General features: G+C 41.5%; 1 protein-coding gene across 1 annotated transcript; it reads right to left on the bottom strand.

Annotated features, from left to right (window-relative positions):
- Nucleotides 1–381: 381 nt before the first annotated feature.
- Slc67a2 (solute carrier family 67 member 2) lies at nucleotides 382–23349 on the bottom strand. The gene is made up of 6 exons (XM_090336296.1): nucleotides 23185–23349; nucleotides 18072–18159; nucleotides 15731–15774; nucleotides 11007–11136; nucleotides 7371–7580; nucleotides 382–3285 (listed from the first exon to the last, which is right to left on the bottom strand). The coding sequence occupies exons 1-6, from the start codon at nucleotides 23347–23349 to the stop codon at nucleotides 2504–2506; spliced, it is 1419 nt and encodes a 472-aa protein (XP_090192422.1). The 3' UTR covers nucleotides 382–2503.
- Nucleotides 23350–24645: the final 1296 nt, after the last annotated feature.

The following is a 24645-nucleotide window of genomic DNA, read 5'->3' as shown; positions in this document are numbered from 1 at the left end:
TCACATTTAGCCAGCTCCTGGACAAAGCTGAGGGTGCTAGTCCTTGAACTACGATTTGGGCAGCAAGACGTCAGTCACACAAGAAATGTAAGACAAGATTTACCGAAAAGCAAAAATAAATAAAGCATGCATACAAAATATAAAAATCACTAGTGTATTATAACTAAAGTGTTTCCTGAGTTTATACACTAAGATCTTTGGTTCTCTCTCTATCTCTCTCTCTCTCTCTCTCTCTCTCTCTCTCTCTCTCTCTCTCTCTCTCTCTCCAACACACACACACACACACACACACACACACACACACACACACACACACACAAATTTTTTTGTTGGTTGTGGGGCTTGAATTCTGGGCCTGGGTTCTGTCCTTGAACTCTTCAGCTCTACCACCATAGTGCCACCTCTGGTTTCCTGGTGGTTATCTGGAGTTAAGATTCTCATAGACTTTTGCCTGGGCTGGCTTTGAACTTCGATCTTCAGACCTCAGCCTCCTGAGTAGTTAGGATTACAGGCGTGAGCCACCAACACCCAGCTTTATGTGTCTTATTAACAGTAAATCCTCAGGTTTATAAGATTCATGCAACTTAAAAAAATAAAGTGCAATGATTTTAAAAATATAAGAATGGCTATTTCAGAACTTTTCAGAAAAATCAACTATTTCTGAGTGTGAAGGAAAGAACATTTTTGGAGAAACTTTTCTGGAATTTTACTCCAGTGCATAAGTCCTTGATTATTTACCATCCTTGACAGATTTGTCTCCTTGACATTCAGAGTTCTTTAAGAACAAGGTCATTTCATGTTTTTTTTAAGTATCTTCAGAAGCACTTTACCATGAGTACAAGTTCCCAAATATGATTTGTAATGGAAATGTAATTATCTTTCTTGCCACCAGAGCGGAAAAAGGGATGATCTCTCGAGAATATATTTATCAGCTCAGCTTGTTCTCTAGCATTTGAGATACACCTCCAGCCTGGATTCTGGCTGATTATTTTGAGAACAGCATTTTTCAGACTTTTCTGTTCAAATTGTTTTCAAGCCATGATCCTGCAGATCTTAGCCTCCCAAGTATCTGGGAGTAGAGGTGTGAGCAACTGCTGCCCAGTTAAAATAGTCTTTCAGTTCTTATAAATATTTGAGTTGATCCTACACTCTACACTTTGGAAATATTTCTTCTGATTTATAATAATAAATAATTCACATTATGAAAATGTACCATATAAAAACCATCATTTATGATTCTGTGTGTTAGGCTGAAAATAGACATAATTTTCTAGTGAGCTAAATCAGAAGGTCATAGGGAATGTAAGGAAGAGAGGCCTTGAAATAAGGTTTTATATTATCGAAGTACTTTTGGTGTTCAGTGGCTTTGCCATGTCTAGATTCCTTGTTGTCTGGGTAGCCCATCTGTAAGGCCATTCCCTTGAGTCCTATTAGACAGTTTAGACAAGGCCTAAGAAGAGGCAAACCAAAACTCTCTCCTCATTGGTCAACATGGATTTCCCCCCAAACCAAATTAAAATGAAAACCATCAAGTAACATTTAAAAGAAGTAGACTCAAGCTCTTCTGCAATGGCATCTCACCTGGCCCTTGTTCTACTAAAAGAATTTCTCTTGAAAATATTCCCGGACTTTGCAGATGTTCCCAGACGTTCCAGAGTTGATCAGCTCTAGAACCATGGAAGGAATGTCAGACTGCTGGCTTCCCAAACTGCAGCAGGAATAGTTTGCAAGAAGATAGGAACTAATGGAAAAAAAAAAAGAGGGACCAAGAACGAGCCCAAGAATCAAGAAAGAGTAACAAACTGTGATTACAAACACAATTTTAACAGTCAAATTCAGCCAGAAATCAATAAAACTAGCAAAGCCTCTGGCTTTTACTTTCATCAAAAGTTCTAAATCTTGAAGCCTTTACTACTCCTGGTACTTGAAACACCAGATTCTTCCATCAGTGAAAGCACTGACCTGGGATGGTAAGGTTGGACTCTGATTTCTTTTCACCAGCTCTGAGAAAGTACCAGGCTAGTTTTAATAAACCAGCTTCATCAATCTTTAGGATGCTGACATCAGATTCCCTTTTCCCTTCCTTTATGGGTTTAATTAACCTATAACCCGGCTCTGGGTGATCAGCATAGGATTCCATGACGTGCTGTTTTTTAAACAACCGTCTGCTTAGTCCCTACTTCTGCTTACCATGATCTGTCATTCCACCATTTCCCTCTCTTCTAAATGGCATCTTTCTTCTCTTTGAAAAGGTTATCCCCGGTGGCTCAGATAGGAGGAAGGGCCTTTTAGGCTTATCTTGAATATGGTCCCCATTGGGAAAGCTGCTCTAATACTGACTTTCCGATGGGTCCCTGTCACTTTGGATCGTCCCGCAGGCATACCTGCACAGCTGAGTGCTGGGCACACCCTCCTGCTGATGTTTCCACCTGCTCTTTCTGATAGGCTCTTCTAGTTACTGCCTTGGTCCCTGATTTCCGCACCTCCCAACTCTGCTTCCTCCCTACTCATGCTTTACTTTACCACTCCTGTCATCACTATGGCAAGGTGTGTTTAGGGACATTAGGCAAATTGCCATCAAGGCTAAGGCAACCCCTAGGACGGGGGGACCACAGGGGCTGACCACTTGGACCACTCCTGAGAGAAGAGGAGCAATGATTCTGGCGACAGCGGTCACAGACTGTCCTAAGCCGATGACAGTGCCACTGGCCTGTGTCCCACCCATGCTCAGCTGGAGATCAGTGACACAGGTCCTGCCGATGGTAGTGGAGAAGGCCAGAAGTGTGGAGGAGAAGACCACCACCGCCATGGTGTGGGCCATGGAGTAGAGCAGCAGCAGCATACAGGTGAGAGTGCTGGAGTGCAGCAGGATCCTGTGGGAGTTGTGCTTGTACAGACGCAGGACAGGGCCCAGGCTGAAACCAGCCAGGGCCCCCAGGGCGCTGCTGTAACTGATGAGGTATCCTGTGGTCTTGGGCTGTACCCCAAAGCGATCTTCCAGGGCCAGGACGTAATTACTGTAGTACAGCATGACAGCCACACCCATGAGCAAACGCACAAGAAATATGTGCCGCATTTCAGAGAACAGCAGACTCCTCATGTCCTGCAAGACCGATGGGACTTGAAACCACGGCTGCTTACTGGGCTGTTCATTCTTGGTGGTCATCGGGAGAGTGGCTGTTCCTTGTAGTATTGTCCCCAGCAGCTTGTGGTTCTTACTCAGTCTCAGGCCATTCACTGAACTATTGAGGTTTGTTTCACTCCAAGGCAACAGCCAAACGAGACCTGTTAAGAAAGTGTAACACCTGTCAAATGAGGCAGGTGCCCTGGATTCCTAGAGCCTCGTGGGGGTCAAGCAGTTAATTTGTATTTCTACGCATGTAGTGGTCTATGCTTTCTCTTCATTTCACCTTTCCCTTCATTTCTATAGGTCCTCTGTGACCTAAGAAGTCTAGCAATGGATGATTTTTACCTTTATTTAAAATATCCAAAACATATACAAAATAATCACTTTCTCCTCAGCTCAAAATGCTGCAATGGTTTACTATAATCTACTACATTATGAAACTGATAAATTTATACTTAAATTCTTCATAAGTTTTCTAATTCACTGCTGATCCACCATCTGCCTAACCACCCATCCATTCACTATCCATCCATCTATCTATCCATTCATTCATCACCCACTCATTCACCCACCCATTCACCATCCATCCATTCATCTACCATCTATCCAAATATTTACCATGTATCCAAACATTCACATCCATCAATCTATCCATCCATCCATCTATCCCATTCACTACCCATTCACCACCCATTCCCTACCCATCCATCATCCATATATCCATCCATCCATCTATTCATCATCCATCCATCCATCCATCCACCCATCTACCCATCCATCCATTTCATCCAATACTTACAGAATTCTTCCTAAGAACCAAGCTCTGTATTAAGCAGTGGGAATACATTAACAAAGAAGACAAAAGTCTTGTCCTGCAAAAGTTCTGTCCCAAAGGAAATTGCATGTAAAAGGTTCAGACAAGTGAAGAGTTATTGGATTACAATGTAGTGGCCTGTTGAAGAAGCCACGAGCAGCATTTGCTTGGGAATAGTTAGGGACATTGCTAGCAATGACCGTCAATAATTAACACGGTGGATTAAGGTGTTAATTAAGTCCTGTGTGGGTTTCCCCCCACATCAGGACTACAGGGGGCACTGTTCTCATAGATCAGGACCACCACCCAGCTAAATCTCACGCCTACTCGGCCCCCATGACTGAAATGCTCCTGTGTCTGCTGTATTTGTTCCATGCATGCCATGGCTATTCAGTTTTGTTTCATATTATTTTCTGCAACTTCATTTGTATATGTGGTTTCTCCAAATATTGTATCAAAGCATCAGCCACAAATGAGTGCATGACTGAAAGCTAATCCAAACAGAACCAGATGTGGATGGCTTATCTATTCATATATTCAAAAGGGATCCTGAATACGTCACAGAATCTTGATTAAAAATAGGACTAGAAGGGGGTGGCTCACATCTGTCCCCCGGGCTCCTAAGGAGGCTGATCTTGGAGGTCCAAGCCCTGCAACTGACTGAAAAACAAACAAACAAACAAAAAGACCAAAAGGAAAGAATTGTTGCCAATGGGATAAAAAGCCAATAGTAATAGATGATGACTATTCACATGCATGGCACTCAGGTAAACTGCTTATATTTAAAGCTCTTCCAATTTTTGTTACTGTTATGTTAGGTTTTTGGTTTATTTGTTTTGCTGTTGTTGATGTTGCTTTTTTGCTATGTAGTGCTGGGAACAGAAGTTAGGGTCTTGTGAATGCCAGGCAAGCATTCTATCACTAAGCTATGTACTCAGCTCTCTTCTGGTTCTCATGACAGGGCTATGAATTAGTTTGTTATCCCAGAGGCAACTTTGCTAAAGCTCATACTAAAAATGAGCAAGATAATAACTGAACTGGAGTCTGTCAGGCCCTCAAGTTTGCACTCTTAACCTGAAGATGAGAACTTAGGAGAAAAATTATGTGAGAAAGTTTGTTCGAGCAAAATGGCAGATTAGAGCAAAGCTATGAAAGCTGACAGAATGAGAGGACTAAGGAAAACAGCTGTTGTCAATGGGAAGTAAAAGACAGCAAACTGCTTTGCATTCCACTGGGTGGCAGCCTCTGAGCCTGTTTGAGGTCCAGCCCTGAACAGCAAGTGAAACCCTATTACTTGCAGTCATTTTAGTGGGGAATACATATAGCTATTCAGGAATATGTTACTAAAATCCATTGACAGGCTTGAGTTAAGGAAAATATTAAGCAGCACGATCCTAGAAAACCCAAAGTACTACAGGAGTCCATAGTAATTATATGCTTATAAGCTCACTTTCTCATTCAAGTGATGTCCATTCATGTGCCATCCTTTAATACATAAAGATACTAGCTCCACCCACTGACCCTGCGTTTGAAGGCATTTCATCTAGATTTTGCTCTCATATATCAGGCTTATTCTTTTGTCTGATATCAGTTAAGATACCGAAAGAAAATATAATGAGGTCCAATGAAAACAGAGACTAAACTCAATAAATTCTACTTCCTGAATCTGATATCCTAACCCAACATGGAATTCACTGTTCAACATCATGTCCCCCATGTGAAGAGTCCAAGTTGCAGCAAAGTAGAACTAAGTAGATTAAGTATACAGGAAATTGAACAGTATGGTTGTTCCTGTTTACAAAGTTATTTATCCAAGGACTGGTTATGACTAGTCCCCTGAGCAAAGAGGAAGAAATGGGCTTTGACTACCTGGCCTGAATCCAAGAAGCCCACAGCCTAGAAGGTAGTCTTTCATTCATGTGTAGTAAGGTTTGATGTATTCTGTGCTGATCTGGGAAAATCAGATAACTCATGCTTACTCTGCGTGCGTGTGCGTGCGTGCGTGTGTGTGTGTGTGTGTGTGTGTGAATATCTACAGAGCAGGGAGACCAAATAGAATATGGGCATGCAAACAAAATTACAATAAAATTTCAGAAGTACTATTTTAAAAAAATGAACCATTTTAGGCTGGATGATCAGAGAAAGCATGGGAATCAAATATTTGAGAACTGAATGGTGGGAAAAAGAAAATGAGTGAGCCAGTGCAAGCAGAGGAAGGGGCCAGTGTAATGTCACCTGTAAAAGTCAGGTTGGCACGCATGTGAGGTGGGCCAGGAAGGTACGTGATTGAATGGAGAATGAGTGGAACCTCCCATCCCATTCTGATGGTGTAAGCTTTACCATTTACCAAGATGGGAAGCCACTGAAGGTCTGTGGCAGGGGTGGTGTAGTTTTGCTTTGTTGTTACAGTTCTCTACCTTACTAACAAAAGCAGCTATTTTCATTTACATGATAAGTAAAACAATATACATCATGTTGATGAACAAACAGTCTGGACCCTTACTTTATACCATATATAAAAATAAATTTAAAATAGATTAAATGCAAACACAAATCCTCACACTGTAAAACTTCTAGAAGAAAAAAGGAAGAAATTTAAAATTAGCCTTCACAATGATTTCTTAGCTAGAACATTCAACACACAGACAACAAAAGCATAAACAGATGCAGGAAAGCACACCAAATTTAAAAGCTATTGTTCAGCAGAGGAAGTGAAAAGGAAGTATATGAATGGAAATTATTTGTAAGTCCAATGTTTAATAGTTAATATCTAAAATATGCACATACTTCTACACAACAATATCAAAAAACTACATACTAAAGCAAACAAAAACGTGTAAAAACTGGAGTAGACATTTCTCCAGAGAATGGCCAATAGGTGTATTCAGCCTCACTAAGGATCAGGAAAATCCAGGTTAAAAGCACAATAACATGTTACCTTATTCTTGTTAGGAAGGTTCTTGTTTTAAAACAAAACGTAAGTGAGAGTGAGGATGGAAAGGGAAGAGAGTCCTAGCACAGAATTGTAGGAAATAAAAACTGGTTCAGCAACTTTGGAGAATACCAGGAAAGTGTGTGTGTGTGTGTGTGTGTGTGTGTGTGTGTGTGTGTGTGTGTGTGTGTGTGTTCGCACCAGTCATGGGGCTTGAACTCAGGGCCTGAGCACTATTCCTGAGCTTCTTTGCTCAAGGTTAGTGCTCTACCACTTGAGCCACAGCTCTATTTCTTCCTTTTTGCTGGCTAACTGGAGGAAGTTTGTAAAGACAAACTTTCCCATTCAGGCTGGCTTCTAATTGAGACCCTCAGATCTCAACCTCCTGAGTAGCTAGGACTGCAGGTGAAAGCTACCCACACACTTGGCTAACTTTCACTTCTGATCAATGAATGTTTCATTGTAGGCAGATGAGTCACACTTAAATGTCAACGTACCAGCATTGAGGAGGAAGACTGAGAAACAGGTGAAGGCTGTAAGGTAGAATCCGCCATCTGATTCAGTGAGATATCCACCCACCACGGGGCCCAATATGAAGCCCATGCTAGAAGCTGTGTTGAACTGTCCCAGTACAAGTGGCCGCTCTTTCTCTGCAACCAGATCGGAGAGGAGAGCCCTGGAGATGGACAGTGTGTGTTTAAAAATCCCTGTAAGGAGGCAAGAAGCATAATCTGTAATTTCATTTTTGCACAGAAAAAGGACCTCCCTTGTGATTTCTGTCTTAGATGGAGCTCTGACTTCCAATGTCTTTGAACAACTGAAGGCTGCAGAACCACTCCACTAGAACTGGACTCCTGGGCTGGTGTCTCAGCTGGGCCAGTTCACTTTGTATCTATTAGCGCCCAGATCCTGCAGCCTGCCTGCCTCTTGTCCAGCTACTCGGTTTTCATTTGTTTGTTTGGGTTTTTTTTTTGCCAGTCCTGGGCTTGAGCTCAGGGCCTGAGCACTGTCCTTGGACTTTCTCAAGGCTAGAGCTCTACCACTTGAGCCTCAGCACCACTTCCGGCTTTTTTCTATATATGTGGTACCAAGGAATCGAACCCGGGTCTTCGTGCATGCTAGGCAAGCACTCTACCACTAGGCCAAACTCCTGGCCCTCAGCTACCCTGTTACTCAACTGTAATCATGATAGCTTCTCCAAAAATACGAGTTATTATTCTTTATCCACTCACTTGATGAACAAATATTATTGCATGTCTACTGTACATGTAACACTGACAATGACCTTAGGGTAAAGCAACAAACTAAAGGTCAAGAAAGCAAAAATAAAAACCAACCACAGACAACTATGCCTGCCTTCACACAATCTTCATTTTCATTTGGGATAAATACAGAGTATAGGTTAGAAGGTAATAAAAGCTAAGGAGATAATAGAGCAGGTAAGAGGATAGGACATGGGCGGGGTCATTTGACCTATAACAATTGATTTTTAGCCAAAAGAAACTTATGGATTTGTTGAACAAACAGCCTGAGAACCATAACATGTTTTTGCAGTACTACTGTGTCTGGGAATGTACTTGACTGCAACCCCCCCAACACCCAGGTACCCAGGTGGGGAGACCCACATTTGTGTAAATGTTGATAGGCTCTCTGGAAACAGGCTGCTTGTGATTCTGATCAGCACAGAGCACGAACTCAGCCCAGGCTGCCAGTGGAGCCACTGTGAACGGGGATGTACCACGGTGGTACTGCACTCATTCTTACAGACACCAGCACTCTGCACAGCACTGCGCTGCATGTGCTCTGCAACGTAATTCCTGAGTCTATTCCTAGCTCTGTCACAAAGCTAATGTGCAATTGCCAGACAGCCAAACTCTTCTGGGAGCAAATCCTCTTAGAATTCAGGATAATCACTCACTCTTTCTAGATATGTTTGCTTAACTATGAGAAGATGAATCCCTAGGGGCCTCACAGGAACAGTGTGATTTATTTTGACACATTAATGTGGGACTCACCTTATACATGTTTGGAAAGGGTGACGGGAAGAGTAGCTTTTGACCAGTCTAGATGAGAATTCTCATCACTTAACAGGCTGCTAGTGCAAAACTAGCTTGGGCACATTCAAGGTCAGGGTCTAATTTTCAGGATAGGGGATCAGAAATCCAGAGCTGAGCTTGCACAGAAGAATCCTCAAAGAACTTGTCAAGACTCCATCCTGCTCCTAACCTCCAAACATCGTGAAGGTCACATGGGCAAGGAGAAAATTTTATGTATCGTTCTCCTTGTTGGCACAGATCAAGATGTCTACATGACAGAACTATTACTACTTAGATCAGGCTCATTTCACAGTCAACAAAACCAGTTTTATCATCCCCATCTATCTTTATCCATTTTGTAACAAAGCTACACTCTCATTCATTTCCTTCCTCTTTTTTCTATGGAATTAAGAAAAGTGCATACCTCTGAATAATGGGGAACAGAAGGATTTTTATACTATAGAAAAATAGGTTGCCAACTAAGTCAAGAATACATCTTATATCATAGGCGCGTGGAATGTTATTAATTGGATTTCATATATGGTAATAGGGTTTGTTAGGATCATTAACTGTATTTAAGCCAAGACCTTATAGAGCATTTTTAGTCAGCATAAAAAAGCACAATACACATTTTGGTGGATGAATACAACAGATTTTCAAAGTACATATACATGACAGACATATTGTATGAAAATTCCAAGTGAGCAGTTCAACAATAGTATGTTAAATGAATTAGCCTGAGTCTACAACCCCGTGTGGTGTTAATTTAGAACATGCAGCTTAACTGGATGTGGGCTGTTGTCTAGTGCTGCCAACTTGTGCATCAAGGTAGCAAAGTCTGGCCATACTCTAATAGTAAGAAAAGAAACATTGAAAAGTCAGGACTGTGACTGCCTAAATAAAAGAACAGAAGCGGAGGCCGGGAGCTTGGCTTGGTGGTAGAGTGCTTGCCTAGCATGCACGAAGACTTGGGTTTGATTCTTGGTACCACATACGTAGAAAAAAGCTGGAAGTGGTGCTGAGGCTCAAGAGGTAGAGCTTTAGCCTTGAGAAAGTCCAAGGACAGTGCTCGGGCCCTGAGCTCAAGCCCAGGACTGGCAAAAAAAAAAATAGGAAAAACCTCATGTAGCCTTCTAGATTTCTCTGGATACATGGTCTGGCAAAAAAAAAAAAAAAAAAAGAACAGAAGGGAATAAAAAGCTAAAAAGCTATACAGCTATACCCACCAGATACCTAAAGGGTGGTGTTTCCAAGAGTATGAAAACAATTATAGTAAATGAAAAAAATAAAAATCCCCCAAAACTATTTGAAAATGTTATAGTCAAGATAAAGAGATAACTAATTCATTCACTGTTCTATTGTAATCATCCCCTCAACCCTACTCAACAGCACATTTCCAGAACACTGCAAGAAAGCTAATGGCCATAAGGAAGTTTTTGAACAAGAAGCCCTGTTTAAAAATCTAGAATCTGGGGCCAGGAGTTTGGCCTAGTGGTAGAGTGCTTGCATAGCATGCATGAAGACCGGGGTTCGACTCCTCAGTACCATATGCATAGAAAAAAAGCCAACTCGGCTCTTAAGTGGTAGAGCCTTGAGAAAGCCCAAGGACAGTATTCAGGCCCTGAGCTCAAGCCCCAGACTGGCAAAAACAAACAAACAAACAAAACGACAACAAAAAAGCAAACTAGAAGTTCACTGAGAAAGTCTGCTAATCAGAGTCCTGGAGAAAGACATGTAAAACGTTCTTTTAATCTGAATAAAGGGAAAAGTCAGGGAAGACTTGTTTCAATGGCAGCAGGTGTTGGACACTGACAGGCTTGGGGGGATTCAGGGCTCTGTCAAGTTCAAGGCTGTAGCTTTAAACAAGTCAGCAGAGTGTCTGCCAATGGTAGGAGCTCAACCAACAGCCTCTTGTAAGTTGCAAACCACATTCAGTGTGGCTGTATTTATAGTTCTGTACATAAAGTCTCATCAAAAAGACGATGTCAAGCAGTGATAGGTTTATGTGTAGAATTGAGAGATTTGTTTTCAATGAACACACACACACACACACACACACACACACACACACACACACACACACGGCTCAGAACTTACCCACAGGGACTCTAGCCAGGGCGAGCAGGAACACATTGGTAGAAACTCCAAGAAGGAGATACCCCAGGGCACTAAACAGAATGCATACCAGCAAGGAGACTCGTCTTCCAACTACATCACTCCAGCAGCCCTGAAGAAAACAAGGAAGAGAAACCTGCAATGACCACCACGTGAGAGTGCCCAAGGCAACAGGACACGACCCAGGGGAAAGTGCCAGGAAATTTGGTGTAGGATTCTGGGATACTTGGATGTTATACCAAAATTGCAGACAGCTTTCCTCTGATCATCCCACAAGGTGAGTGGGATCTTCCACCCAACAGTGATGAAACTCAGTCTGTTTCTATCTATTCTAATATTGAATGTGTCTGCAAAAGAGAGACAAACAAACCCTAGAAGTCTGTTAAATGGAATACTTTAAATTAAATACAAGTTAGTTAATTATTCTGGCCTTACTGGGGTCTTAATCAGAGTCTCACACTTGCTATGTAGGGACTCTGAAGTGGTATGCTTTTCACATGCTAATCTGTGCATACTACTCCTATTTTCTTGGGGGCATCAAGCAGCATGAGTCTGACCAGACAGAGGGTCCCTTCTACATCATTCCTTCATCAAATCAGGATGCTTGGTGAGACCACAGGTGGGCCAGGATGAAGCTTGCTCTGGAAGGAAGAGCGGGACCCACTAGGCAAGGAGATGAATGCACAGCTCATGCAAGCAGAAGCTGAGAAGGACCACCTGAGGGTAGAATTAAGCAAACACAGGTGCATGTGGAAGATGGTGGGCACAGAGGGGTGAGGGTGTACTGCCTGGAGTCCTGACACTCTGCGAGGTTGGGGGGATAACCGGATACGGTTGGGATGAAAGACAGCAAAGGAAGAGGACTCCAGCTCACCCTTGCAGCTCGCTCGTCATTTACATATTCCCTATGCCTTACAGCAAGACACTCAGGTGAAACAAGAACAAGCCTCGCGTAAATGCTGGAAATAAGACTTCGGAGTTCCAGAAGTCACCAGGTGAACGCCTGAGAATATCCTTCAGAGGGTGGGCTATGGTGGCTAAGTCAGCCTTTCTCCTCTTCATTCCCTGCTTCCTATAATGCTAGAAGCCAGACAGCCAAGAGGACAGCAGGGTTCTGGGCTTCTTATGGCAACTCAGATACTTGAATAATCTTGGTGTGCAAAGCTTCACTTTTTCGATTTACTCCTGGAAGGTGTGCTGTGACCATTATTTCCAGCTCAACCAGAGGACCTTCACATTGACCCACATTACACACTGAGGTTCAGGGTGAGACTGTTTGAAGAAAGGGCAATTGCCTTAAAATAAAATTGACTAATTACTCTGATAGCAATGAAGCATTGGCTGAGAAGGGGCAAGGATATGGGCACCGGCTGAGACTTTGCCTGGGAAGTGATTGAGGCTCCCTCCCACTTTCTTCATGCCTCAGTGAAAGCCCACATTTCCTTGCACTTCTCAGCTAACCATGGAGCCTCCGCCTGCCCGGCCTGCCTTACTGATAACCAACCACACTTATTCATACCCATTCTCCATTTTTGCTTGTGTTTATTTTCTTAAGGATCTAAAAGATGCCATCTGCCTACATAAGAATAAAAGCTATCACTTTCTGAAGTTCTTCTGTAAGCTACTCTGAGGGTAACATCCTCCAAAATTTGATTATCCTTCTACAAATCATTAGCTCTCATCCAAATTTCCATTTCAGTAGAGTTCAGGTCTACCCCATCCTCCCCTCCCTCTCAGTTCAGAATCTTTGGACTTCTGGTCACTAGTGTTCACCAGACAGCGGCACAAAATGTGATAGTCATGCTCTGGGCCAGAGATAAGTTCACCTCTGAACTCTTGTCATCCAGTATACCCACATGACCTAAAACACAGTTCTTAACCTATCTAAGCTTCAGTTTGTCTGTCTATAAAATGGGAATTCTATCTGCCTCAGAATAGATTCCTCCTCAATATCTGAGGCCTAAGAGGATAAAAAAACAGGTGCCAGTACACCATAAGGTACACTAAATGACCCTTTGAAAAAACAGCTAACTATGCTGACACTGGTTATTATAAGGATTAAGTAAGCCCTCAGAACAGGGCCTGACACACAATAAGTACTTCATAAACACTGATCATTTTAATGAAAATACATACTCTGAAATAATTAACCAAAGCTGATAAAATAGTTTTACCACACTTGTAATAATTAAAAGATGTATTTAGAAAAATATGGACTAGGGAGGGAATTTTAATTCAGCATTTCCTAGATGAAGAATTTCTAGGGGAACGTTTTGTAAAACTCGAGCTACAAGATATATGAAACATGTATTGTAAGCAAAAATGTATAAAAAGGTACAATTTGAGAACAAGAGTTGGGAATAAAAAATTCACCTTTGTAAAATAATAACCATGTAAAAAAGTACTAGTGACAGAAATGAGTCAATCAGTCATGTGTAGCTTTGGAGCTCAGGGTCCAGTGGGAGGTCAGGAGAGTTCTGCACAACCAACACACACTCTGACCGACATATTGTAACACACACACATCAACCATTCTGGGTTGATGTCTCAAACAGAGACAAAAAAAGTCTTTGCTGAGACACAGTCCACATCATTTTCACAAGTATATGAAATGCACATTCTGCTAATTAATGTAGTTCTCTTCTGTTCACCTGGACTTGAATCATCCTTTTTCTTTATTTTTAAGAGGTAGCAGGGTGGTGAGGATCGAACCCAGGATCTCTAGTACACACTCTACCATTAAATCCCACCCTCAATGCTTCTTATACCCATAAAGCAATGACTTTTTTTTTTTAGAAAAAAATGACAACACTATGGGATCAGGGTTTGGAATGCAGAAATTAGATGATTTAGTCAAATTATTTAAACTCCATGAATTAGAGACTTCTTCTATATGAAAAACAAAGATAAAAGTTTCTATGAAAATAAAATTGGGATTGTTATGCAAATTTAACATCAAGGATTTTTTAAAAGATAAAGGAGCACCTGTTTGTTCATTTAAGAATCAGTTTAAATTATCTGAAGAGAGGGGGAGAGATTGATGAAGGATGACCGATAAAGAAGAAGGAGAACGAAGGATGAAAGAGACTGATGAAGAGGGAGCATTAGATCAACGCACATTATATACATGTATAAAAATGCTACAATAAAATTCTGTGAGCAATTAATACATGTCAATTAAGGAGTTCATTGTAGAATCTGAATCTTTTTAAAAAATATATTTTATAAGGTAGTAATTCCAGGAACACACGGGTATAGACTACACTGCATTCACTGAATGTGAGCTGCCATGAAAATTATGGAGACCTGTCACCCGTTATGGATCTTTGACAGTAGATGGATACTCTTACTGAGATGCCCTCACTCCTGGAGACTGAGGTTTCAAGATCAGAGTGACCACAGAAAATTGTGAAAGAAGAGCAATTGAAGGTCTCTCAGTTTCAAACTATCAAGTGGACAAAGGAGGGAGTGATCAGATCCTTGGGTCTATCAACTGCAGAACACAGATACACAACTGACCACTCCAACGGCTCTGTCTCTTCCTGTAGGTCTGATAAATAAAGCGTTTAGTTCAAGGTGGAGAACTCCACACAGAATCCTAAATGGATTTTATCCTAAATGGATAAAATCATCACCAAGTGAAACAAATGATAAAACTGGTGTGGTATCTTTTGTTCCTACTCCCCCCATCCCCACCCCTCCAGTACAGGGGAATAATATGTCACAATTTAAAACTTATTCTCACAAGGTGCTGGTGGCTTATGCCTATAATCCCAGTTACTAAGTAGACTGGGATCTGAGGATCATAGTTGGAAGACAGCAAAGTCCATGGGAGTCTTATTTTCAATTAAACACCATAAAGCCAGACATATAGGTGTGGCTCAAGGGGTAGAGCCTTGAGCAGAAAAACAGAATTGAAGGACCTCTAGTACTTGTGTGTATGCATGCTTTCTCTGTCTCTCTCATACACACACACACACACACACACACACACACACACACACACACACACATGCAAACACTGTTCTCACCCAAGGTCTACCAGAGACCTTGGCATCCTGCTCTCAGAACAAGCCACTGAACAAAAAAAGATAGAGGACAGGCCTCATTGATCTAACAATCTAACCACTGTATTTATTTTTATTTTTTTCAGTGTATAGAGGGGTTACAATTATATTCCCCAGATAGAGGGCGCATTGCTTCTCACACATTGACCTCCCTTCTTATGTTTTTGTCTCCATTTCCATCCCCCCACCCGTCCCCTCATATTTCCCCTCCTATTTTAAATAAACAGGTAAATATCTATATAATATACCAGGTAACAAAGTGGGATACTTTAACAATATGAAGTTAACACAAGAGAAGGGAGAAAAACATAATACATCAAGAATAACAGACACTTATAATTAAGCTCTTGTTTCCATGTCCTGGAGGTCCATTAATTTGGCCTCATCTAATATGGCCTTATGTATTTAGGGTTTGAGCTATTATAAACCAGACCCAAAGGAACACAGGCTCAGTGGTTTCCCTCATCTGTAATAATTAGTACACATCTAAAGCTCTCCTAGCAGAGGATTACAATAACCACTGTATTTCTAATTAATGACATTGTTATGACCCTCACACCCTCAATTTTATTATAGCCACAATAGATGTGGCTATAATACCTGTATAATTTTGTTCTTTACAGATGGAATATAACTCACCATAAATGTGCTAGAAAAGAGTTGTAAAATGCCATAGGAAGAGCCTGCCCAAAAAGAAAAAAAGTCAACGTCAGTAAAAGCAGCTAGAACTGTCATAAAAATAAGTATGAGAACAATAAGTTAGAAATTGGAAGAGAATTATAGAGAAGAGGCAATTTTCAGAACAGGGAATTTCTTTTCATCTTTTACCTAATTATATTTACCTAATTCTAGAACTACTTTTTAAAATAAAAGTATTTGAAAGTAAAATTGAAGGGAAGAAGAAAGAATAAAAGTAGGAATCAACCCTAGAGACTGACAGACAGAAGTTTTTCTGTCATGTGAAAATTGTGAAGCCCTTATTGTAACATTGGACAGAACACACTCAGAGGAGAAGAAATCAGATTCACAGAAAAATTAAGAATGGCAATAGAAGAGAGAATATGATCAGAGTACAGAGCATACCTGTAAAGAAATGTCACAATGAAATCTATTACTTTATTCAAGTAATATGCTTCAACACTTGAGCATGTGGTTCACACCTGAAATCTAAGCTCAGGAGGGTAAGGCAGAAAAATCACAAGTGCTGGGCTAATCTGGGCTACATAGTGCGACCCTGTCCTAATGAAAAACAGAAAAGAATGAATGCATGAAATAATGTACACAACACACATACACAAGTGCATACATAAATTGTGCACATGTACACAAATATATATTATATTGAAGACAAAGGAGAGTAACAAAAAACAAAATGCAAGCATTAAAACTGTGCTTTGATTTTATTTCAAAAACTTAAAAGTTTTATAGAGCTCTTTAACCCACATTGTTATGTAACAAGTTTCTCTTTTTCCTTAAAAGTCTGTCTGCTTTAAGTTACATGTATTATATGTCTAAACCATAGTTCTTTAGACTATATGAACACAGTGTTTATTCATGATGTATGTATGTATGTGTATATATATATGTATGTATATGTATATATATATGTATGTGTATATATAGGAAGCACATTTGGGTTGAAAACTTTCTACATCATCTTTTCTAATGACTATGATGAAGAAGTATTTGATGACTTCTCCAGTCCTGACTGCTTGACAGATGCATTTAAAATTTGTGTAAATTCTTTTTTTATTTTTGATACTCTATTCCAAGGACTGTAAATTCTTCATTCAGTGCAATTTTCCATTCAGCTATCTCCTTTCTTCCCCCTTCCTTTTCTCTCTCCCTCCTTCCTTCCTTCCTTCCATGTTCTTTCCTTCACTTCAATTTAAATTCACATGTTTATTTTCAGCAAGTGATACATAATTATGATTCTGTTTCATCTCAGTTTTCATTTATAAAGTATTCCTTCTTTTAAATAGTTCCTAGATCATCTAAGAACTACTTTCAAGTTCTTTAGCCATATAGTAATACCTGTTTTTCTCTGGAGTGAAAATAGAGTAGTCTTTAGTTTGCTCTCAAAAACAAAAGAATTGGAATGTTTCTAGATGGTACAGTATAATTCACAGTACTTGTTTTTGTTTTGTTTTGTTTTTTTTTGCCAGTCCTGATGCTTGAATTCAGGGCCTGGGCATTGTCCCTGAGTTTTGTTTACTCAAGACTAGCACCCTACCACTGGAACTACAGTGCCACTTCCAGCTTTTTCTGTTTATGTGGTACTGAAGAATTGAACCCAGGGCTTCAAGTACATTGGGCAAGGACTCTACCACTAAGCCACATCCCCAGCCCTCAAAGTATATTTTGCAAGTGAAATATCAATCACAATACAGAATAGGACTTAACAAAGGTTATGCACAAATCATTCACTTGCCCAGCTTGCAAATAACTAAGGGCTCTTTGTCTTAAGGATATCACATTGATTAATCACGGGACTAAATCCTAACCCCTGCTACCTTCATAAACCAACCATGTCTGGAGGGAAATTGTAGGCTGAACAGGCAGAGAAAGGTAATAGGCTTCCTGCATATGTGTGGAGCAGGAAGCTTGCAACAAATATGCCAAGGCTTGCCTCAACCCCTTCTTTCCAGGTAGGACTCTTGTCTATCTTTCAGATTAGATTACAGGTTCCTCCTGTGGGCTGGAGACTACAGCAATCCTTTAATGTACATAACAGGATCCATGGAGGATCTCACTTAAATAACAGCGGCAACACTGACCACCTAGCATGTGGAGGTAACATCCAAACTTCCTTGCTTTCCTGAATACAGGGAGCTTAAGAAAGAAGAACTACATTTGTTCCATTTTATTTCATTTCTCACTTCCCTTTGGATACCTGAGTAAAGATGGAGTTATATGAGGCACTTAGTTCAGGTGATATGAACCTCATCGCTCTGTAAGTGGGCACCATTTAACCACTTACCAATTACTCCTGCAATGATGGGGCTTGCGCCAAGGGACTTGGCATGAAGGTTCAGTAAAGGGACGACCATGCTGACACCAAACAAGTCCTAAGAAGAAACACACGACTTCATTAGTAACTGCAGAATTCGTTAAAGTGGTGATGTGAAAATTACCAGACGATTTCAAATATAAAATACGTACCTCCACTTCTGAGAAAACAAGTAATTATAATTGTATTTCAGAGTATGTTACACTCATTAGGTTGATGTCTTATAAGGGAATCTGAAAAGTACACCTTATTACAGTTGCCATACATAAATGTTTGCATTGCCCTGACCCAAGATAAACTTTACCTTTAGCTTTTTTGTAATTTACCCTTCACATTCATAGGTGGTACACAATAGAAGTCCCTCACATAGGTCCAGGAGTTTGGCTTAGTGGTAGAGTGCTTGCCTAGCATGCACAAAGACCCGGGTTCGATTCCTCAGTACCACATACATAGAAAAAAGCCAGAAATGGTGCTGAGGCTCAAGTGGTAGAGTTCTAGCCTTGAGAAAATCCAAGGACAGTGCTCAGGCCCTGAGCTCAAGCCCAGGACTGGAAAAAAAAAAGTCCCTCACATAACACAAATCCAAACATACAAGCTGGATAATGGTGCCTCCTACCTGTAATTCTAGCTTCTCAGAAGACTGACAGCTAAGGATCATAGTTCAAAGCCAAGTTGGGCAGAATAGTCTGTGAAACTCTTATCTCCAAATGGTCAGCAAAAAATCAACAAGTGGAGACATGGTTCAAGAGGTAGAGCCCCAAGCGTGAATGAAAAGGTCAAATCTAAGTGGGCAAGAATGAGTGAATGGCCCTGAGTACACACACACACAGAGACATAAATAACACACTGTTATGTAAATGATGAAAAAGCAAGTAGGGGGAAATAGCATTTATGTGAGGGTAAAATAGCATTTATGTGAGGATACACATTGATTTGGAGTTAGAGAAGGCAACTAGAGTGCCAGAACCTGTAGTTTATAGTTGCACAAGGCAACACAAGAAGAAAGCCTTAGGAATGGAGGGAGAGAAACTGGAACAGGGCCAATGTTTTACAGCTGAGTAAGAGAAAAGGTACAAATTGTGAGATCAGGCAGTTCTCAACTCCAGCTCTATCACTTACTAAATATGCGCCCTGAGAAAGGTACCTAATGTTACCAAGTCCTGAGTGTTGTCATGTGTAAAGATGCTTCCCTGATAGATCTAGGATGGCATGTAATGACATAAAGGCTGGGAAAGGTCTCACACACCATAGAAATTCAAACATTGCATAGCTTTTCTTGAGTTCCTAGGTAAATACGAATCCTTTTGTTTGGTATTCTGAATTAATAAAAAAAACAATGCTAATATTTACTTATTTTCTGTTAAGGCTTCATCCTCATTCATACTTCATACAGTTATTATCTGAAACTTTTAGGAGAAGAAAAACACATGGTATACATATATTTTTGTTTATTTGGACTATGAACTTGGCTGAACTGAAAGAGCATATACAAAAACATTTTGTTGTTGTTGTTGTCTTTATGTCACTATTGGCGTTTGAACTCAGGGCCTGAGTGCTGTCCCTGAGCCTTGTCTGCACAAGGATGGGGCTACCACTTGAACTGCAGTTCCACGTCCAAATATATGATGGTCAGATAAGAGTCTCATGGACTTTCATGCATAAACTGGCTTAGAACTGTGATCATACGTCTGTTTCCTGAGTAGTTAGGATTACAGGGGTGAGCCACTGGTACTTGGCTTCAAAAACATTTTCTTTACTTGTAGAGTTTATGTTTTGGTCCCCTGCCATCTTGGTAGGTATGTGTCCAAATACGAACTTATACCTCCTTTGTTGATCCTTTTGTCTGGTCACTTTAACAGTCATATATCTCATTTCTAGAACTGTTACTATTTCATTTTTTTAATGACTTAAAATATATTTAAGGTTCTGAGACAACAGCTTTGGACTTGACTGTCAGCTCTACTTTGATCATCTCCTGGGGCTTAAGACCTAAAACCTCAAAAACAATTACTATCTCTAATACCATATATTATTTAATACTCAAATAGTTATTCTGAATAAAGTGGGAAGGAAGGAAATGTATATGTGAATATGGTGAGCTCTAAGAAAGATAAAATATGAAAATACATACTCCCCAGCAATAGCTTCCTTTAGTACTTTGTGAGTCTGGAAAATACTATCTTCCACAGAGGAAGGCTAGGCTGCTATTTACTGTCAGGAAGTTCTGTTCTAAATTGTCTTCTTCTTTTCTATAATAGGCAATCCCTTCATGTTTCTGAATCCATAGCTTCTTTAAAACCATCATCTCTTAAGAGCACATTTGATGTGGAACTGGTTGTGGTCTTGAAGTCACTCATAAGAAAAATCCAGTAAGATGGAACAACCCAAACCTCTAATCAAACACCAGTATCTCCCACAGAAAACTGAAGAATACACTCATTTCGGGACCTTTTTCAGGGTAGGAACATCACTGTGCTTGGTTTGTGGGCTCAGTAAAAATGAAGTATCAACTGCTGAAAGCTGGTGTAACTAAACAAAAATGTAAACAGGTATGTAGAGACAAGAAAGAAAGGGGTTGAAAAACCCAGGTCGTGGACCCTCTTAGCAAGCTAACTAATACATCATCATCTTAGCTGTCCCTAGTTGAAACAATTTAAAATCTGCGATATACATATGAACAGTAAAGCCAAGATGTTTGGCAAATGACTTTGCTTCTCTTCTTTCCTTCTTCTCCCAATAAGAGTCTTAGGGGATCTTAACATGTCTAAATATCTCAAAAGTGATAAACAAGGTGTGCATAATATTCCTTAGATGTTATCTAATGAGGAAATATTAGATCCCTTAAAGTTGCACCCAACTACGGCTTTTAAAAAAGTAAAGTTACCTATCAGGGCTCACACCTATAATCCAAGGTACTACTAGGCTGAGATCTGAGAATTTCAGTTCAAACAGCCTGAGTAGAAATGAGACTGCATCTCTAATCACACACCAAAAGACTGAACGTGGAGCTGTGGGTCAAGTGGTAGAGTGTTAGCCTTGAACACAGAAGCTCAGAGGCAGAGTGCAGGCTCTGGGATCAGGCCCCAGGGCCATCCTTCAAACACACACACATGCCTACTTTGGGAAAATCATACATTTTTCCTAGAAGATATTAAATGCTTGATGAGTCTCTTAAATATATTGTTAATATTATGAAATTTTATATCAGACTTGCTATGTTAAACTTGCTAAGTGGCCACTATTCAAAAACATACAAAAGGCTACCAATATTCAAATCTGTATCCCAAACTGAGTATAATGAATAAGCTGGGCACAGTTATATTTTGTTTTCATATATGAAAAAAAAAACTCAGTTGAGATGAGGGCCCAAATCCTTTACATCTGACAGACCTATCATGTGGGCTTATGAGGTTAGGACTGCAGTAAGCTTGGGGCCGGTATCTACTATCATAGTCTACTATCAGGAGGTAGTTGGCAGATCAACATTTTTCCAAGTGGAACTACCCAGGCACACTCATTTTGCTTTGAAGTCTGGGTACGTAGACTGCAAGGTTGAAGAGAGAAGAGATTGGGAGTCTGAAGGAAAATCAGGCTCTACAAAAGCATGAAAGTTGAAGCCGGGGAAGGGGGAAGGAGGACATGGGTGCTGCATGGTGTATGAAAAGTTAACTAGAAAGTAAGGGGCCTTTAAGACATTTCCCTCTCTGAATCTTACTTGGGTCTAGAATAGACATTTGGTGAAATGGACATAGTTCAGGATCATTCTTGTTTGCTTGCTTGTGCCAGTTCTGGGGCTTGACCTCAAGATCTGGACATCATTCCTAAGCTTTTCTACCACTTGCCAGAGTTCCATATCCAGCTTTCTGATGGTTAGAGACAAGAGTCTCACCACCTTTCATGACTGGACTGGCTTTGAACTGTGATCTCACATCTCAACCTCCTGTGCAGTGAGGATTAAAGGTGTGAGCCACCACCAGCACCTGGCATACTTCAGGATCTCAACAACTGCTAATTCAACAGAGTTTTACCAACTGCGGGATATGCTCCAAAGAGGATAAAAAGTGACTCCCTGCTCCTGTCCTCCCTGGAAATGTCCTATCTAGCTTGGCATCCTAACTTTTAATGTGAGTGCAGAATCATCCTGGGAGAAGCAGTAGTCTTAAACTGCATTTGTACAGCAAATAATCAGTTCCTTTTTGCCAGGGTCCAGGGTTAATCAGATTCTATTTGCAAAGGCCTTCTCCTATAGACATTTCAATCGGTCAGAACTTTCTCCGTTAAGTATTTACTTATCTAGACGAGCTCATAACCAGTGCTCATAATCGGAACCAAGTTTAGAGTGGGAAGGGGAAGAGACTGCAGATGTCATGGTCCAAGATCACCGACACAAATTTCCCAGGAAGTCTGTACATTTGGGGGCACCAGAAACTATTACAGCATGGGACATCTACAGCACCTTCCACATGGCAGTTGTTGGGAAGTTCCACGAACACTAAGGGATAACTGCATGATTACACGGCACTCATCCTGCCATGTACATGGGAAAAGGCCTCTTCTGCACCAACACACACACACACACACACACACACACACACACACACACACACACACACGAAAATGAAACAAAACCGTTGTGTAAAATATAAACATTCTAACTAAAGTCAGATCTACTCTCTCCAGCCCATTGTAATTTCCTCCCCCCCCCCCCCCCCCCCCCCGCCCACCAAGAATCAGGTCTACCAGGAACTCAAATGGAACTGTGTCTCGTTCTATCCAGGCGGGCCATTTTCCTGCCCCGGCCGTGGGGAGAGGCCTGTGTCTTTAGGGCACCACGAAGCCCTGCACCTGCCACCGCCCGAAGACCCCCGGGAGGGGCCACACCCACGCGGACACGCCTGGGGAGACCGGGCAGGGGGAGGCTCCGGCCAGCACCCGGCCGGCTGTGAGCTCCGGGTCCTGGCTGAGCTCTGCAAATCCCCCAGAGCCTGAGGAAGACAGGGCTCCGCCACGCCCCTCCGTCCTCCCTGGAGTCCCTGCCTGACATCGCAGCCCCCCACGACCCGCCCCCGGCCGCGGTGCTCACCAAGAAGCCCACCAAGTAGACGCGGAACAGGAAGCCGCGGGCTGGAACTGCCGTGATCCCCGCACCCCGCATCGCCGCTCCCGTACGAGGCTTCAGCCGCGCCCGAGGGGTCGTCGAGGCCATCCCCGGGGCCAGATTCGGGGGTAGGCGACCCTGCGGCTCCATACCCGCGCAGGCGCGCAGGGAGGACGCCCCCAGCGCTGGCCACGCCCCTCGACGCCAGCCACGCCTCCGGGACAGCCACGCCCCCACGCGCCGGCAGTGACGGAGCACGCTAGCCACGCCCAGCGCGCCTCAATCCTGTCTCCTGCAGTGGAAAGGCAGAGTGTCACCGGTGGGACCGCGGGGACCAGCGAGTCCCCTGCTGCAGGGGCACCTGGGTGGCTTCCCGGCCCTGTGCGTCTGGGCTGTGTCAGAAAGACGGGAGGAGGGGTCTGAGTGCTTCAGTCTCAGAGAAACCTTTTGAACAAATAGAGATCAAAGAGGTGGGTGGGACAGGATCATTCAGGACTTGCTAGGGCTATGGCAGAACTCTGGCTGCAAGGAAAAGAATTACGTGGATGAAGGATAGCAAGTACTGTGTCCAAGTCACCTACTATAATAATAGTTGTCACCAAGTCCTATCATGTTAGAGGACAATGCAATTACCTACAGTTAACTATAGTACAATCGTTAACTATAGTTAGGAATCCCTGTTTTATTCAGGGGATATGCCAGTAATGCAGGGATATTTGTGGCTTATTTACTGGAGATGTGGAACAAAAAGCCTATTACAATATCACTTAGCTTTATAGCAGATGAAAGCCTAGGACTGTAACTCATACCCTGACTTGATTTGCTCTCCAGTGAACCAAGTCACACTACCAAATTACTGGACTAATTTAAACGCAGCACCTTTTGGGGAAGAATCCATTTTAACGGTGAAAAAGACTGTAGACTCAAATCTTTCTCTGAGCCTTTTGCTAGAAAGGCTGTATTAGTTTTTCATCGTTATAAGGAAATGCTTGATCTAATGAACTCACAAAGAGAAAAGGTTTATTTTGGTCCAAAGATCTGGACGTAAAAGACTAGACAATGGCTTTGAATTGACACTAATTCTTGAGACTTCTCAATGCTACTTTAAAAAATCATTTCAAATAGAATTGTATGACAACATCTTTTTTCATATATTTTTATTGTAATTAATAGAAGGTTTACATGATATTTGCCAGATAGAAGGTGCATTAATTCACATACATTGATACCCTTTCACATGTCTTGGTCCCCATTTCCCTCCCCCCCCCACCTCTCAGCTTGTTTCCCCCCCTTTCCTATCCAATTTTAAATAACCAAATACAAATATATCCGATATATCAGATAACAAAGTGAGATACTGTAACAATATGAGATAACCAAGGGACAGCAAGAGCGATGAGAGATAACATAGTACCTTAAGAACAACAATCACTCATTATATGGCTT

This window comes from Megascapheus bottae, chromosome 7 (assembly GCF_031878675.1).
Source record: "Megascapheus bottae isolate mThoBot1 chromosome 7, mThoBot2.hap1, whole genome shotgun sequence".
Classification (NCBI taxonomy): Eukaryota; Metazoa; Chordata; class Mammalia; order Rodentia; family Geomyidae; genus Megascapheus; species Megascapheus bottae.
This window is presented reverse-complemented; position numbering and strand designations above follow the sequence as displayed.

Bases quoted from the DNA above. Each gene is read 5' to 3' on its own strand.
- Slc67a2 (XM_090336296.1), bottom strand. From the start codon at position 23,349: ATGGAGCCGCAGGGTCGCCTACCCCCGAATCTGGCCCCGGGGATGGCC. The intron at 18,160-23,184 runs GTGAGCACCGCG...GTTTCTTCTTAG, and splicing joins TCTACTTGGTGGGCTTCTTG to GACTTGTTTGGTGTCAGCAT. The intron at 7,581-11,006 runs GTAAGTTCTGAG...GCCTCCTTACAG, and splicing joins CCTGGCTAGAGTCCCTGTGG to GGATTTTTAAACACACACTG.